Consider the following 18,930-nt stretch of genomic DNA (forward strand, 5'->3'; position numbering starts at 1 on the left):
AAAAAAAAAAAAAAAAAAAAAAAAAATTTTATTTTGAAAATAGAGAATGATTTGCTTTTTTAATACTGCCTGCATGTCAAAATGTCCAGGTCAATGCGGCTCCATCAAAATGTCCTTGATGACAAAACGGTGGCAGCCATGTAGTAGTCATGGTCTTCTCCTTGTGTCCTGCTAGTTCACTTTCTACTTGATGACAAAACAGTGGCAGCCATGTAGTAGTTACAGCCTTCTACTTGTGCCCTGCTAGTTCACTTTTCATGCAGCAGGCAGTCTGAGTGGTCTTTCAAAAGCACTCATCTGGTCTTGTTACTCATGTGCTTAAATTTTTTCAGTATGTTCCCATTTAAGGCCCAAATTGTTATCAGCATGGCAGACAGTGCCTTCTGAGAACTGCTTCCCCCTTTCTTAGTCCACCAAGAACTAGGAGTTCTTCCCACTCTGTTCTAGCCACACTGATCTATCTGCAGTTCCTGAAAGGGCCCCGGTACTTATTTCAGTCTGATTAGAGTTCATTATTGCCACTGAAAGAAATAACTAGAAACTAGATCTAATCATCCAATCTTTGTTTCTTTCTTTCTTTCTTTTAAGTGCCTATAATGGTGCTTACCACAGATTGGCAAAATATTTTCTGGATGAAAGATGAATAAATGTATGGAGTACAGAACCTCTGTCATGACTATTAATGAGTTTTCAGTGGCTAGAGAGATGCCATTGAAGTCTTGGAGCTGTTACTCTATTAACATTATTCTTCAGTTGCATTTTGAGTTGGGTTGAATAGAGCAGCTAATAATAATATATAACATAATTTGAATACAAAAGTGTATTTTAGGTTCTTTTTCTCTATGTCAAGACTGGCTAGACGTTTGCCAATACATTTCCTTTACCTGAGCACCCAGAAAGACTTTATTTCCTAGCCCTCCTTGAAGGTAGATTGGGAAATTGTGATTGAATTCTGGCTGATGAGAATTTGAACAGATATGATCTGTCCCTTCCATGAGTCTACCTTCGGTGTATTCTCATTTCTGGTCCGTGTGACTGGACTTGAAGGCCTCCAAAATGGTGGATTTGTAAGAATGAAGAAGCCTGGCTTCTGGGCAGTGAAGTGGATGAGAAATAAACCTTTGTTGGGTTTAGTGACTGAGATTTTGGTGTCTACTTGTTATTGTAGTGAAATCTAACTTCTCCTAACAGCATCATCTTCCAAAGAAACTTTTATAACTCCACTTGGTTTTGAGTTGGGCAGGACTTATATGGTCACTTTAATTTGACACTTCAGAATGCATATTAGATATGCAGATAAGCATATTTCCTTATTCAGCTTCTTCATTTTGAATTTTCCAAACGATTTGAAAGAGAAACATGGAGTAAGATAATGACTATTCAGTAGAAAGCAAAAAATAGTACAGAACACAAATAACTAACAATTAGCATAACAATTCTTACTATAAATATGAATCTTTCATTTCTTCTCTATTTTTTCATAGTTTAGAAATCTGCTATGTTTAATAGAAAGTTCCAAATATGCTGCCTTTTGATTAAGAAGGGTTGTACAAATCTGTCAAACACACAAATNGGTCACTTTAATTTGACACTTCAGAATGCATATTAGATATGCAGATAAGCATATTTCCTTATTCAGCTTCTTCATTTTGAATTTTCCAAACGATTTGAAAGAGAAACATGGAGTAAGATAATGACTATTCAGTAGAAAGCAAAAAATAGTACAGAACACAAATAACTAACAATTAGCATAACAATTCTTACTATAAATATGAATCTTTCATTTCTTCTCTATTTTTTCATAGTTTAGAAATCTGCTATGTTTAATAGAAAGTTCCAAATATGCTGCCTTTTTGATGAAGAAGGGTTGTACAAATCTGTCAAACACACAAATATATTATGTGCTTAATTTATTGATTAGTTTATGTAAGAATTAAATTCAACCAAAAAGTGACTAAGATCTACTACATATGTTTTGTTGTACAGCAATGCTCTTTTTGGTTGGTATTCAGATAGGGATGTTGGTGGACTCAGGCTGCTTGTAGTAATGCATGTCTGTTAAATAATCTCTGCTAAATGTGGCCAGAAATGTGGAATTTTTTATTGGCAATTATAATCCTTGGGCTGCGTATAACTTCATTAGACATCTGGCTGCCAATTCCATATAGTATCTTTTCATGACCATCATACGCTGCAGGGAGCGTTAATTTACGCTGAAGACCAGATTAATTGGAAAGGTCTTTTCCAAACAAAACTCATGAAAGAATATTAACATAGTGCTTGCAAATGTGATTATTTGATTCAGTGTAGGGATTTTCTCTTTAAAATTTTGCCTGATTTCTCCATATTTGATTAGGACACCCTCCTTGTGCTACTGCTTTAGCTTGTGTGAGTCATATATCATGACCTATGGCAAATATTTCTCACCTGTCTCCTCTAGCAGACTGTGAGGCACAAAACAGGACACACAGATCCCCTTTTAACTTAATATCCTAAGTGCATGGCCTGAAGTAGAAACTGAGTGAATGCTTATTTACTCAATATTGACACGGTTGTTTAAACTGTTGTGATTTTAGAATTAGAAAAACTGCTTAATACCTACTTTACAGTTACAATTTTGATGACTTGTATATGTCACACATATATAAACAGATCAGGTTTTGTACCACTATGTCTGTTTTAGAATCATGGTACCATTTTAGGATGCCAAAAATTTTTCAGAGAAACATGGTAGGAGGCTAGGATATTGAGGAAAGACTTAAGGAAGAATCTATAATCACTTTAAAGGCATAGTTTTTGACCTGTGTTTAAGCAAAATGCCAGAATGGGGCATTGGTGCTACCTGTTGTGTAACATGGAGCAGAAGGTCCTATCATATGTGAAAAAGGCCAGGCTTAGACAAGCCATTCAGCTAAACAAGACAGCAAAAGACAAGCTAAAGGATTAGAGGAAGGCCGAGGTGGTGGCTCACACCTGTAATCCCAGGACTTTGAGAGGCCGAGGTGGGTGGATCACCTGAGGTCAGGAGTTCGAGACCAGCCTGGCCAACATGGTGAAACCCCCATCTCTACTAAAAATAAAAAAAGTTAGCTGGGTGTAGTGGCAGATGCCTGTAATCCCAGCTAGTCAGGAGGCTGAGGCAGGAGAATTGCTTGAACCTGGGAGGTGGAAGTTGCAGTGAGCTGAGATCGTGCCATTGCACTCCAGCCTGGGTGACAGAGTGAGACCCTGCGTCCCCCTCACAAAGAAAAAAAAAGATCAGAGGAAGGAAAGGTTGGTAATCAAGCCATTTTACATTCTTGTTTTAGCTTTTACCTTGCCCACATTGCTATCGTATAGGATCAGACTTGAAGGGGGATCTGTCCTTCTATAAAAGCTTCCAGAGAAAGGTGAATCTACTGCATTCAGAATTTAACCAGGGTGGTTGTTATTGAATTCTTCCTTGTATAGCATCCCAAATTCTTCAAGCTATGCTTTAAACTCCTTTTTTTTGATTGTCTCCTCAGTAGAACTGGAGAACAACTGGTCATCACCTTCAATGTAAGATGTTAAATCACCTCACAGTTTAATTTTTTTCCCTTGTATATGAAATTTCAATTCTCTTATTTATTTCTTTTAGGGTCTTATTTCTTAAACAGCCATATCTCTGACTCTCTGCTGTAATGTCCCTGAGCTGTCTTATTCATCCTGGAGTTCTGAACACCACCCATAAAAAGAACATGACTAATGCCTAGGAAAGAAAAGTTAGAATATGAAATCCCCAAGTGTCACTTTTCTTGTATACTTTATTGTCTCCTCCATAGTTCAGCCATTCACTCTGAAAACATCCTTTGTGCCAGGAGTCCTAGGTGCTCTGGACTATAATGTTGTGAGCAAGCTGACCCAAATCTCTACCCTCCCAAACTTTACATTCTAGTCAGAGGAGAGACAGATGATACACAAAATATACAAGTAAAGAATCATCGTATGCCAGCTGGTAAAAATGTGGTGTAGAATAATAGAGCTGGGACAGGGAAAGGTAGTGTTGGGAGCTGCAGTTCTAAATACTGGCTAGGAGAGATCGGACCGAGGTGTTTTGAGTAAAGACTTCAAGGAAATGAGGAAGCCAATGAAACAGGCAGCTAGGGTAGAGCATGCTGAGTGGAGAAAACAGCAAACATGAAGGCTTTGAGGTCAGAACTGGCTGGTGTGTTAGAGAAACAATAAAGCATCAGGTACATGGATGGAGCAGAGTGAAGGAGAGGAAGGGTAGCAAGGAGGAAGACAGAGAGGTATGGGTCAGATTGTATAGGAACCCCTCAAACTCTAGAAGAACTTTGGCTTTTATTTTCGGATTCGAAGCCATTGGTTGATTTTAAGCCAACAAGTGACAAGACCTTAATATGCCATCATAGGATCACCCTGGCTGCTGTGTTGAGAATAGACTGAAGGAAGAAAGGGTAGAAGTTGGGAGGCCAGCTAAATGCTATTGTGATGATTTGGCAGCACAGTGATTATGATATCTCGGACCAGTGCAGTGAAAGTCGAGATGAGGACAAGTGGCCAGGTTCTCATCTGTTTTAAAGGGAGGGCCAAATTGAATTTGCTGATGTGATGGTTGTGGGTGCGAAAGAAAAGGAGTCAAGAGTATTTAAAGTTTTTGACCTGAGCAACTGGAAGGATAGGCTTGCCATGAATGGCTTGGGGAGAGAACATTTTAGATAGTGATGGGAGGCGGTGGCATTGGGTTGATCAGGAACTTGCTCTTAGATATGACAAGTTAGAGAAGACTATTAGACCTTTAAGTGGAGTTGTTGAGGAAGCTGCTGGATCTCCAAGTCGGGAGTTCATGGGTGAAGTTCTGGTTAGAGATACAAATCGTGGAGTCATCATCATGTAGAAGGTATCTGTAGCCCTGAGACCGAATGAGACTACCAAGGTGGCAAGTGTAAACATAAATGAAAAGAGGTCCAAGAACTTAGCCTTAGGGAATACCAATGTTAAGAGGTCGGGGAATAGACTGTAAAAAATGTAAGCACATATGCATGAACAGTACACATAAGCATTTTGGTGGTAGCAACCATGAGTGAGTAAGCTTTGGAGAAGCAGGCTGTTTCGACTTAGGATGGAGGAAGGAAAGGATGCTGATGTGTGGAACGTGACTGTTGCCATGAAGCCTTGAAGAAGAAGAATGCAGCAGTGAGCTGGGCGTGGCTCAGCTACTCAGGAGGCTGAGGCAGGAGGATGGGAGGATCCTTTGAACCCAGGAGTTTGAGTTCAGCCTGAGCAACATAGTGAGACTTCCTCTCTAAATTTTTTTTTTTAAGCAGACCAACTTTTAGCAACAATGTATTGTATATTTAAAAGTAGCTAAGTGAGAACTTAAAATGTTCCCAGCACATATCAATGATTACCTTAAGGTTATGGACACACCAAATACCCTGACTTGATCATTACACATTCTATGCATATAACAAAATCTCACATGTAGCCCCATAAAGATGTAAAATATTTGTATATCATTTTTTTTTGTTTTATTTTAAAAACAATGCAGCAGTGAGTGAAGAAGGCTAGGCTCGCAGTTCCAAGGAGTTGGAAGGGGCAGTCTGGCTGTAGTAAGCAGCAGGATGGAGAGAGAGGTAGAATGGCTTAGGTTCCTTTTTTGTTTCACAACTCTTTCTCAGTGAAACAAACAGCAATGTTTTAGACTGGATTCCTTCAAAGCAGCCTTTGAGATGGAGTATTCTCTGCAGAAGGTTTACTGGGGGCGGGGTGCTTATAACAGAGACACCTGAAGAAAGTGAGAAGGCAGGAAGGGCAGAGGAGAAGCTGAACTATGAAGTGATTACAACTAAGGCCTTGGTGGATTCCAGGCGGTGCTCCAGAGCTGGGATGGCCCTTCAGAATTGTCCCAAATTGAGGCAAGGGGACTGGGTTTTTGTTTTTCTACATCAGCCAGTATTGGCCCAGGTGATTTCCCTGTGACAGGTGGTGTTACCTTGGGCAAGACAGTTCTCTGTCCTGACAGTTCGGTGTCCTGAGAGGGACACAGCTGTGAGCCATCAGCAGCTGATATTCCCAGAAGCAAGGGTATGGATGCACTGTCTCTGAAGACAAGAGGGGATGTGGCTGGGGTGTATCTACAAGCTCAAAACACCAAGAGTCCAGATGTTACATTTAAATGAATGCAAATGAATGGGGATAGCTTCTTTCTCTACTGTCGAAAAATACTTCTTTATTTGCTGGCTTTTATATGATGGCCAATGTTTTCAGCTAGGGTAGTATCATTAAATTACTTTAGAGAAGTGACTGGAGGGCTGGACAAAATAGGAAAGGTATGCGAGAACTAATGCCATTAAAATATCTCTAAGAGCTGGAGCTTGCCAGTTGGGGAGAGTATGAAAAGAACACAGCCTGTATTCAGGCAGTAAAGAGAATCAGCAATTTTCTACTGCTTCCCTAGAAGGCATTTGGAAATGTATTGAGGCAGGTTTGTCATCACAGTGACTGGGAGAACTACAAAGTGAGGGACAGTTGTGCATAATGAAGAATTGTCCCAACCCAAATACCAACAACACTTCTATTGAGAAACAGTGTGTTTGAAAGATGTTAGGTACCTACTAACCAGGGCATTGAGAGTGAAAGGGTGCTATTAATAATGATGTCAAGACAACAGACGTAGCCATGAATGAAGCAGGCAAACTAGGACTTAGGGGAGTCCTGGTATAGGGGCTTGCAGCTACCCACACAGGTATAAAGGGGGAAATCGAACCCAGGAAAACAGTGTGTGAAATCAATCATATCTGGAAAGTACAGGCTTGGAGTCCCCAATTGTCTTATTGACTTTAAAAGGGATTGAGTGATTATCCTTCTGTGGCATCAAAAGAGTTACTCAGTCCAGTCACAAATTTTGGCTGATAAAATTGTCAACATGCCCAGGATGCTTAATTTTAGTATGGATAGGAATTGTTGAGCCAGTAACCTCAACTCTTGTTATGATGATAAAAGTATTCTCTTAGTGCAGTTTCCCAAAAGTTTTCACATTGTGGCACACAGATAAATTTATTATCAATTGAAGGGCATCCTTGAATAACTGCAGGAGGCTGAACCCTACAGACCTCATGTGGCCACCCTCAAAACTATGAGATTCAAAGACTTTAGCACTCCTGGGTCACATTTTAATACACACCTTATCAAATAAGTCTTGAAAGCCTAGGAAGTTTTAAAATGAAACAAAGAGATGGTGGAGTAAACCTAACCGTTGGTTTTAATACTTTTATGTTGAATTTAGGCATAATCTGTGTTTGTTTAAAGTGCTTAAGATGTTTGTGGCAATTTGACATATTAGCAAATTGGAGAGATAAGTCTTAGGTTCCAATGTAAAATGTGTACTTTTACACATGTGATTTCAAAATGAATTTAAAAAGTTGGACTTAACTCATACAGTATATGCTATTGGAATGTTTCAGAGGAATTGAGATTCACTATATTTATATGTTTAATTTGTCTTGATATATGTGAGTTAGGTATGGTGGAGGTGCTGTTGGTTGGTGTTGGTCTTCCCTGTGAGATATTAGATAGGCTTGAAAATAAAGCACATTAAGTGTATAGATGCAGCTTAGAACAAAAAATTCAGACTACTCAGCATGGCTAAGTCTGCTCACTAAAAGTGACTGTTCTTACTTCATACAAATTGTCTACATTTCTATATCTAAAATAAAATTTCTAAGTTGAACCTAAAGATGTATGAAAATTAGGTTTTAAAATGTATACCAAGTGGAGAAAGCTGGCAGACACCACCTTTACCAAATGATCAGTGTTAACAGCACCAAGAATGGAATGTGCCTCCTGCTATCACATGCTGAGGACACATCATTGTTTGTGTAGTATTCCTGACAAAAATGCATACCCTGAATCTAAACCATGAGAACACATCAGACAAACCTAAATTGATGCACATCCTACAAAGTAACTGTCTTGTACTGTTAAAAATGTCAAGGTCTTTGAAGACAGAGAAAGGCAGAGACACTGTTCCGGATCAAAGGTGATTAAAGAGATATGACAACTAAATGTCATGAAATCATGAATTAGATGCCAGACTAGGGAAAGATGTATAATGATAAAAGACATCATTGGCACCATTGACTATATTTGGTTGAATATGGACTGTAGAGTAGATGATAGCTATATATAATTTTTTTATTTTGATAATTGTACTATGGTTATGCAAGAGAATGTCGTAGATATTAGGAAATGTACATGATGTATTTAAATGTAAGGAGGCATGATGTCTACAACTTTATTCTTAAAGTGGCTCAGAAAAAACTATCATCTATTCATTGAGAGAACAGTAAAGTAAATGAAGCAAAATGTAAACAATTCATTAACCTGGGTAAAGGGTATATGTGAGTTCTTTCTTTGTAGTGTTCTTGCAATTTTCTTTTGTTTCAGTTTTCTTGAATTATTTCAAAATAAACGTATGGAAGAGCTAAAATCCTGAATGTATATAAAATACACACATGTACATACATACGTGTGTACATATAACATTTAAACCTCAAGTTACTGTAGATAACCTTTTCTGTATACAAAAGCTACTCTCAGACATCCCTAAACTTTACACATTCACACAAGATTGTTTATTGTGGAATGCTGGGCATGCTGCCACTCTTGTGTTGTCAGTTAAGTCCATGAGATCACAGTACACTGACGTGCAAGGGGCATTGAAGAGCATGTTTATAGTTCCTACTCCAATGGCTTTGCTACTGTGGGAAAGAATTTGATTCCTGTCCTTCCTACACTTACTTTGAAGGCAAAGTCTTTGCAAGTGTGCCAGTGCCTGCCTTTGTATTCATTCCACCATTAGAGCATTACAAATTAAAGGAAATCCCATTGCAGCTCTACAGAACACATCCATTAGTCTTGGTGCTTTCTCCCAAATGCACATTTTGCTTGCCGGTGCATAATCTGTGCCAGCTTGATCCATTTTAATTTTTAACTGAATTAATTCTGTCTCTTCTAGTGTGTGCCAAGTACGGAATGGAAAACCAAATGCCTTCCTCAGAATCATCCACACACGGTGGTCTTAGACGTGGTGAAGTGTTGAAGATTCCTCGGTGACATCCTTAAGTGTCACCAAAACAGCCAGTCTGGGTGTTTCAAACAAAGGTAGGTTGGGGTAATGGTGGGAAGGATAAATGATTTGTTTATTTAAATAGGATCAAAATTTTTCTTGGTATATGTGGATGTCAAGGGCAGTGTTTCGATGTGGTAGTCACTTGGGTGAGCATCATCACCCTACTCTCAAAAAATTAGCAAGTGATTCACAGGAGACATGCCACATGTACTAACATCATTTCTAATGAGATGGATCATCTCCTGTTATTTCCAAAATCACTAGGATAGGCTGCACCTAGTGTACTTATGTTATTCCTTTGGCTCACCAGTATCTGAACACTCTTGCAGGAACCCCTCCCAACCATGAACCTTGGGAATAGGTAAAGATAGCCTCTCCCTAAGAAGTGCTGACATTGCTACCCACTTTCTCAGCCTCCTTTGCAGCTAGGGCAAGAAACAGAGCAGGGCAGGGGCAAAGGAGAGGTTCTCCCCGTGGTGGTGGTTGACTATGGTAAGGGAGTCTTCCCTGGAACCAGTTCTGAGACATCGTTTTAGGTGTCTCTTACTACTCATGCATCCTCTTAAGTCTGGTGACATTAACAAGAATAGAAGTGATATGAAATTCTCTTGAGAAGCAAAGTATGAATTGCAAACTGACTTAATATACTTGTCATTATTAAAACAAAAAACAAACAAACACAACAAACACTATGACTGACTATCACTGCTCAAAATGTATCTCCCAATCTGCAAATGCTTACTCCCTTTGACCCAGCAATCTCACTTCTAGGAAGTATCCCACAGATATATTTGTGCACAAATGAAATGATGTAATGAGAAATGTGCAATATTGTTATAGCAAAAGACTGAAAACAGACTACATATCCCACCAAAGGGAATTGCTTAAATAAAATAGCCTGTGAACATATAATGAAATATTATACAGCTATAAAAAAGAATGAGAAAGCATTTTTTATATTTAAATGAAAGAAAGATTTCTTGAGTCCATATTTAAATTTAAACAAGTAAGGCACATAACTGGGTACAGAGAATGCTATATCCTGTGAAATAAGAGGAAAAAAAGGAACATATTTTTTTTTAATTGCTTATATAGTAATAAAGACACTTTGGAAGACTAAATAAGAAATTAATGTCTACTCAGGGCAATGAGGATGATATGGGGGAAAGGGTAGTTAGGAGTCTTTTCACTGTCTTTCTAGATTATAGTTTTTAACTCATATGCATGTATTACCTATTTAAAAAGTAAATAACTAAATTAAAATAAAGTACTGCAGTCCAGTCAACACTTTTTTGTAACATAACTGCGTGCTTTATTGAGATACACAGTAAAGCAGTACTATAATACAATAGTAAGGCATATATTTGGTGAAGTCTGATATGTTGTGAAAATGCAGTAGAACTGAAGTTTAAAAAAATAATTAGTAAATGTTACAGTGTTGGTGTTAAAACATAATATATTATGATACTCACTCAAGTAAGAACTCAGTACCTGAAAACAATGACAAAACATGCCATGTGATGTTTATGTTTCAGTTACATTGATTATGATTTACAGTTTAATACTTGGTGGTTATAGAGAACACAACACGAAATAATGTCCAAATTATGCTTAAAATGCAGCAATAAAGCTCTCAATTTTTATTCAAATATTATGATTGATAGACTCACTCCAGAACTAATGTCTAAAAGAAAAAACAAAAAGATTAAAACAAAATTATGCACTCTATTTACCTCTGATTTTAGAATGAAACTTAAACTTCTTAGTAGGATGTAAAGTAACCCCTTGTTTTAAATCTTAGTTTGTTTTAAAAGTCCTTGGGTAAAGAAAGGAAAGGTCCAGCATCACATAAAGGAAAAAAAAATGCAAGACAAAAACCAAATCTTCATGTAATATGTTACCTTGGAGCTTTGGGTTTTCTTTTGAAAATTATAAAGGAAAAAGAAAGAAAATCACGCAATAGACAAGCGGTGAAGCTGTGAACTCAGGTGTGCACGATTATCAGGAACATCCCAAAACCAAAGTGAGGTAGAAATAGCATGAGAAGCCGTGTTTGATGTTAATTATTATTAACAAAATAATGGACAAAACCCACTCTCCAAAAGCTAATTACACTTGATGTCAGAGGTAACAGATTTGCAAAATTATAGGTCACACGGTGATGGCTATTGAATGAATGATTTAAAAAATCAAAGAGGAATAACATGGCATGAAAGAGTAAAGCTTTTTCCTACCAGTCCTTAGCTTTTCCTCTTGAGCTTTTCTCCAATTTTTGAGCAGTGTTTGTTTGTTTGTTTGTTTATATATTTAACCTGTCTAATCCCCCAAGAAGGGTTTGGAGTAGCTTTTACTTTTGTAACATTTGAATCCATTTGCCTTCTTACTTACAAACCTGTGTGGAATTACTCGCAGAGAAATGCAAAGGAGGGAAACAGTTCATGGGCTTCTGGGTTGATACTTGTCAGTATCACAAATGTGATGGGGCTACTGTCTTACACCTTTTCCCAAAGTTTATTTTAAATTGTCTTGTGGCATTTAAAAACTCATCCAGCATGGAAAAATAGAGCTAAAAAAACAGCAACAAAAACAAAACCACCCACTTCCTTTTGACTGTAAGAAGAGGGCATAATAATTTAGTTGTAATTAATTGCAGAGAACTTTATGTATTATGAACAATCATCCAGTCCTTCAGTTAAAGAGTGGCCTACACCTTCACAGGGATGGGCTGGGAATCCATAGCCCTCCAGCCCTGTCATCATCCTGCTACTGCTTGGGAGTGAAAAATACCTTTGGATGCTCAGAAGGTCAGAATACCTTCTGATTTCCACTGAAGCATCATTAAATCTAAATCGTGGCATTGCCAGCAGCAGGAAGCTGAATGAATTATATCAATCAATCAACCAGCCGATTACTGTGATACAATAAGTCCTGTGTATTCATTCACATGTTCCCTTTAAAAAAAATTCAATACTCTAGTTGTCAGTGGAAAGTTTAAAATGAGGAACATCTGGAGCTGTAGACAATGTTTTAGTGTGGTAGTTTCCTTCTGGCTTCCGGCTCCAGGGAAAAATCCATTCTAGACCAAGCAGGTAAGCCTGGATGACTAGAAGTAATTTCTTTCTTTCTATTAGGAAGTGACACGAACATTTAAAAAATGGAAAAAGTCCATAGAAATTCATATCTATCTATATAACTATAGTATTTATATACTTATATAGATATATAAAATGAAAACTCACAGCCCGCCCCACTCAGTTGACAGTGTGAAGTAGTCGTTGACAATTCTCAAATGAGCAGTGTGAAGTAGTCATCTGGTGGTGTTAGAGGAAGTCCTATCTATCTTCAATATGCAAACAAAGAAAAAGCCATGAATTTCATATGGATAGCACACCAAAGGATGCAAAACAATGCGCTGCCTCAAAGTTGTGTGTATGTATGTATGTATGTGTGTGTGTGTGTGTGTTTGTTTTTAGGGGTTTTTATAAACAACTTTTTTTTATAAAGCACACTTTAGTTTACAATCTTTCTTTATAACTGTTATAAATTTTTAAACAACCCAAAATGCGTTCCATATAAAGAAATGGCAAGTTATTTAGCTATCAAGATTTTACATGTAGTTTTCTTATAACTTTTTTGTACAATTGCATAGACGTGTAAAACCTGCCATTGTTAACAAAACAATAACAGACTTAGAAACTACTGAAATCTACAGTATAGTACCACTACCCTTCACAAAAATATAGATTTATTTCTTGTAAACTCTTACTGTCTAATCCTCTTTGTTGTATGAATATTATAAAAACCATGCGGGAATCAGGAGTTGTAAAACATTTATTCTGCTCCTTCTTCATCTGTCATGACTGATACTAAGGACTCCATCGCTCTGCCCAAATCATCTGCCATGTGGAAAAGACTTCCTACATTGTGTCCTGGAAAACAAAGACAGACAAACAGACTTTACAACAGGTGCAGATAGCATCACTCTGTTTCTTTGCCATTTGGGAAATCATTCCCCATTTCTGGGTGAAGACAACACAGAAGCTGCATCGAGGGTATACACAACAAGGTTTGATTTTCACCAGTTTCCAGGAAGAAGCAAAGCCTTGTTAATGAAGCCATTACACGTTGTTTGTTAGTATCAGCTTAATGTTGGAGCAGGCTACTGGTGTTTAAATGGAAAAATGTCAAGCTATACTCATGTTCCCAATGTAAATATATATCAAAAGAATTCCACAGATAAGCACAAGATTTCTCTCAGAACAGGAATATTCCATGATGGGATACATCTTTTCCACCTTGACTATGAGTGATTACTTACTCTCTCTCTACTTGTACTAATGTTTTTTACTATCAAACCACCATCACTGCCTCTGTCACCCTCACAACTACCACACCATTACCTCCAATATCACCCCCATCACACGAATTTTCATTTCAGAGCTGAAATTTTCATTTCAAAGCTGTTTCAGGCTGTTGGCTTGCTTCTGAGGCTGTGGTGGAGGTGGCTATTTTCTCTCTGCTTTTACTTGGGTTGAAAAACAAACTCTTGAATTGACCTTTTGGTGCACTATTAACATTTGAATTAGGACACCTCAGAATAAAACTTACTTCCCATTCCAAATTAGAGCCTAATTATAAGGTGACCAACATATATTGTATGCATTTGGGTATTCTGTGAATCCATCTTAGATCTCCTCCTAAATGAGGGTTAACTAACTATCACGATAGCCTTTTAATAATAATGCAGCATGACCTAGCACAAATCTCCCAGCATGGAGAAAAAGAACAGCATAATGTCCCTGGGTACTTTGTAGCAAAATTCAGATTTGCCGTAAGATAATCTGAAACATACTTTATGGCTTGCCTTTTCATCTATGTCCCATAGTTTTATATGACTAATTAATTTTAATTATCGCACATTGGTAAATCCTTCCACTATTCAAGTATTGTCTTTGGAACTGAAATGCTTTACTAGGCTGTTACTACTTTGCCATGTATCAACTTTACAGCTTCCCATAATAATTGTTAAAATCCCAATAAAAATTAAAGATAGACTAGGGAGAGTATTGTTTTAATATTTATTTCAAGAGATATATCTATCTTATCTTCTCTACAAAATATGGGAGGATCTGAAGAGGATTACATGGGCAGGCACTTACACAGTGATGGCACCAGAGCAATTGAAGACTTGTTTAATATTATTCAGGCATTTCTATTAAGGTGACCAAGTTTGTATATCTTTTTGTGCTTTATTAGTGCAAAGAATTTCATGGAGAATTATATTTTAGAAAATCGCTTTGGATTTTGGTTGAGACTGCAAGTATAAACATTTTTAACACAGCATATGCACTATTCATAAAGTGGACCAATAGTTTGGCAGCCCTCAGTGAAGAACTGAAATCATTTTTGGCTTTCTGTGCCATAAAAACCACAGGAAGATGACACAGTGGGGCCTTTGCTGCTCCTTAGAGCTCAAAGTACAAATACTGTAACTGCTGCTACCAAGCTGGAGGGCTTCCCCTGTATCTATTTTTGACTGTCCAGCAACCCTGGGAAATCTGCATAATTATTCATGCATAAACTGAAAATAGACGGACTACGAATTTTTAATTACTAGCAATCTTTACAGTTATTAACAAAATCAGTCAAAACAAAGCCCAAGACCTTTACAACCTGATGCCTGAATGTAATTCGAAGTATTTCTCATGACCCACAGTAGCTAGAAAACATATTACAAAACATCAACGAAAAAGGGGGGAAAACTCATTTTTTTCCTGTCAGCTTATCGATAATCAAAAAGTGTCTTTTTAGGCTGTGTGCTAGGGGATGTAGATGGCAGTTCAAAATATAGTAAAACAAGTAAATGCATTTATAGATTATCTAGTCAAGCGAGCGGTGCTTCTCTTCCTTGAAATGGTGTTCAGTTACTACCTGGAAGGAAAATTCTTGAGTGTCTCAAGAAGCATAAGTTCTAGGGGTATCTGCTATTTAAAAATCTGCCAGGGAAAACAAGGTTCATTATTCTTAATGAACCATGCACACTCCCACAGAAAGTTGGGTGGCCTTTAACTGGTTTAAACTGCTGCATTTTCACAAATGACCTTGTGGCCGTCTTTGTGCTTTAAAAATAACTTTTAGAGTCACCTCATCATCTATATTACGCCTTTGGTTACTTCACTAAATACCTGCTTTACCAGAATAATAATTCTAATTTTTTTCCATGGAGTTTTTCATTAGATCCAGAAAAAAGAAGTCAATCTCTTTTACAAACTACTGCCCCAAAGAATCATAGTTTAATCCATTGGAGGGGTAAGACTGCACTGTGACATGAATATAGAAAGTAGATTTGTATCCTAGTTCTATTATCCATGTGTGTAAGGCAGAGCATTCGGGAGGTCATTAATTTTACCTGACAGATTTTTCTAAAGTCAAAATTACAATCTCATACTATGAAGTATGAGAGGTACTGAAAAGCAGCCAGGATTCAGGCCTTTGCAATCACCTTCATGCACAAGGTGACAGAAAACTGTATCTATAGAATTAATTTAATCCATTCTTAAGCAAGGATTATTGAACACAAAGGCACTATGCCTTGAACATTAGCAGTTGTTTGTTTTTTCCAAGTTGGCACTAACTGCAACACATTTAGTCTTACACGCCACCAGTGCCTGAGGGAATTGTTTTCCACAGTGATTGGAATTGAGACTTTCTGGCAAAGATCCAAGACCTCAATAGCAATCTGGTGCTCTAATTTTTAAAAATACAATTCCCAAATAAACTGTTAGCATTCAATTGGCCAGTGCAAAGCCAGAATACTACAGTGAAATTTGCTTATCTTTTCTTCTCTATAATCTCTGAAAAAAATCTGGTCTACTGTACATTTGGGATATTTTCATAGCATTAAAAAAGGTCATTATTGTTTTGATTCTTTGGCTTCTGGAAACTTGTCTGAACACCATACACCTCAGGTAGTCAAGTCTGCAAATGCCTATATCACTTCAATTACACGTGCTAGCCTTTTCTAAAATTCATTTGTGAATGAAACATGTTTAAAGTGATCAAAATTATGGTGCATTTTCTACAAAAGTTAAAATGAATAAATTTTAAGGGGCACTTACCATAAGAATGAACCCAAGAAGTCTCACATACGAAGTACATGAACCAGGCAAACCATCAGGAGCATTCAATGCTTCACCAAGTCAGGTTTCCTCAACTTCTCCTCCCAGCCTACATTCCCTCCCTGGCCCCACTGCCCAAAGCCTTGGAAGGAGGCACTGGCACAGACACACTGAAGGATCATTAAATTGATTAGACTTGTATGGCACGATGTTGGCAGAGTTTTCATTATGACTCCTGTGTTTAAATGAATCAGTGGTCACTCTAGTCCATCCTATTGCTAAGGAGTCCAGAATCTTCTCATATAAGAAGGACTCTCCACCCATCCAGCCTGTCTCCCAGAACACTGCCATCCCATGGGAGAGCTTTCCTTTTCTCCTACCTGCAGATTAAATTCTTAGTAAAGACAACCTTGTTTTACTTGGGCTGTCAGTTAACATTTTTTGTCACCCAGCAGTCACTTAATTAGGTAATTTGATATTCAGACAATATTCCTGGTGGAATAGGAGTAAGAAGCATCTTTCACTGTAAAACCTCAAACCACATTCAGTGATAAGACTGCACCCTATCCCTTTCAACCCATAAATAGGCATTTAAAAAAACTCTCAAGACTCCAATATTTAGTTTTTTAATCGAACTGGTTATTGTTCTGTATGGCTTCAGATACCAAATAAAAAAGATCATCTTCTGAAGGGTACGTTGAGATGATGTAAGCCTTTCACAAGAGAGTTAAGAGTGTGGGTCTGGAGGCAGACTGCCTGGATCCAAATCCTGGCTCTGTCACCTGGGACACACTGATTACTCTCTCATTGACTCAGTCTCCTTATCTGTAAAATGGGGTTAATAAGAGTACCTACCTCACAGGTTTGTCATGAAGATGACATGATGAAAAGATGGCAAGTGCTGAGAACAATGCTTGGCACACAGTAAGTGCTCAACAAATGTTCGCTAAAATGGGAAAGAAAGAGCGTAGGAACCAAGAAAAGGAAACAAAAGCAAAATGAAGTCATCCCAGAAGAATAAAACTAAGGGCGCTGGCAGAAAATGCTAAGGTCCTGGAAGTGGAAGAAAGCTTTATGACTCATCAGTTATGTTCAAGGCTAAATTTATTTTGAAGATTTTGTTTGTGTTGCAAATGGCAACAGATGATGAACTGCAGGATTCCAACCTAGGGACTAGAAAAGATTGCCATTTTAAAGAGATTCTTGCTCCCCAACCCCAGTCTTGTCGTCATGGTGATGACAACGCCAATGAACATTTGAGGAATGTTCCTCATGAGCTGCAAGTGGAGAGGTGACTACCATCCTTACATGATGACACAATGTGTAATACACACATGCGCGTGCACACACACAATTCTTACACAAACGCCAAACATAAAAGCAGGATGAGACAGACAGAAGCCATGGCCGTGAGCCTGAATCTCACTAACCTCTCTCATTGGCTTTCCAGGGGTATTTCTTCCTTTAATAATAGAGAGAGGAAGAGGCAGAGATATCAGAAAGGGAAAAAAAACATGCATAAATATACAATTTCATATCAATTTGCTTCTTTTACCAAACAAATGTTGAGATGACCATTTATTCTCTGCTGGGAAAAAAAAAAAAACAAAAAAAAAAAAACAGAAACAAAAAACCCAAAAGACACATCTAGTCAAATAACCTTTACATACACTTAAGATCAGTGTGAACAGATAACATGATCCAGAAGACGTCATTTATAAAATCCATAGAGTTCACGCATTAAACTGGATGAAAACTGGCACAGGATAGAAATCTGACAAATTGGGCATTGTTTTCAAGGACAACTCAAACTTAATGTTAAAAAAAAATCTCAGAATCTCTTCACTCTTGACTTGACAATCAGCACATTGAAACATAAACAGTAGTTGACTTTGTGTGCCCAAAGTCTGCACATCAAATGCAAGGTAGAACCCGAAATAGAGGCTGGACTCCATCCTCTTGGGAGAATTTGTTCTGTCTGATAGAAGCTGAGCATGTCCATGATGAAATTGGAGGCATTTGAGAAAATAGAAAAGAACAGACGAGGGGAAGAGGTAAGTCCCACTAATGGGCAAGCCACAGAGCCAGATCCAGGAATGAGCTTTCAGCTTCCTCCTCAATTCAACAAATATCAGGAGCCTTAAGAGGTAATGGCTAAAGACCCACTGGCCTTGATTCATAGATTCCTACATCTGTATGCATTTATTTGTATTTCAAAAGTAGATTCTGATGAGAAAGTGTTCTATGATAAGTCATAATTGGACAGAAAAGTAGGGACCTCTGACCATACATGTCAATAGCATGTCTTGGGCATTCAATTTCCTTTATCTCCAAGGTCTTCAAACTGAAAACCTTGGTTTTCAAACTGTTTTAACTATAGCAATGAGACATCTCCTAAAACAATCTTATATGGAATTCCAATATTTGGAGCAGTTTAAAGCAGAGCTGTGAGAGATCCAGTACAGCATCTCCCTTTCCCCTCCCCCCATCATTCTCATTCTCAGTGGCTCCAAGAAGATTAAAAACTCCCTGAAACAGGCCAGGCGCGGTGGCTCAAGCCTGTAATCCCAGCACTTTGGGAGGCCGAAACGGGTGGATCACGAGGTCAGGAGATCGTAGAGCATCCTGGCTAACACAGTGAAACCCCGTCTCTACTAAAAAATACAAAAAAAAAAAAAAAAAAAAAAAAAAAAAAAA

General features: G+C 37.9%; 1 protein-coding gene across 1 annotated transcript in view; it reads right to left on the reverse strand.

Moving 5' to 3' along the window:
- Positions 1–10,401: 10,401 nt before the first annotated feature.
- DMD (dystrophin) overlaps positions 10,402–18,930 on the reverse strand; it is a 153,022-nt gene continuing 144,493 nt past the window's right edge. The window contains exons 16-17 of the mRNA XM_017887669.1: positions 17,664–17,695; positions 10,402–13,044 (exon numbers count right to left, since the gene is read on the reverse strand). Coding sequence (XP_017743158.1) covers positions 13,033–13,044; positions 17,664–17,695 — 44 coding nt within the window. The 3' untranslated portion in view covers positions 10,402–13,032. The remainder of the gene's footprint in view (positions 13,045–17,663; positions 17,696–18,930) is intronic.

This window comes from Rhinopithecus bieti, unplaced genomic scaffold (genome assembly GCF_001698545.2).
Source record: "Rhinopithecus bieti isolate Rb0 unplaced genomic scaffold, ASM169854v2 scaffold_17701, whole genome shotgun sequence".
Classification (NCBI taxonomy): domain Eukaryota; kingdom Metazoa; phylum Chordata; class Mammalia; order Primates; family Cercopithecidae; genus Rhinopithecus; species Rhinopithecus bieti.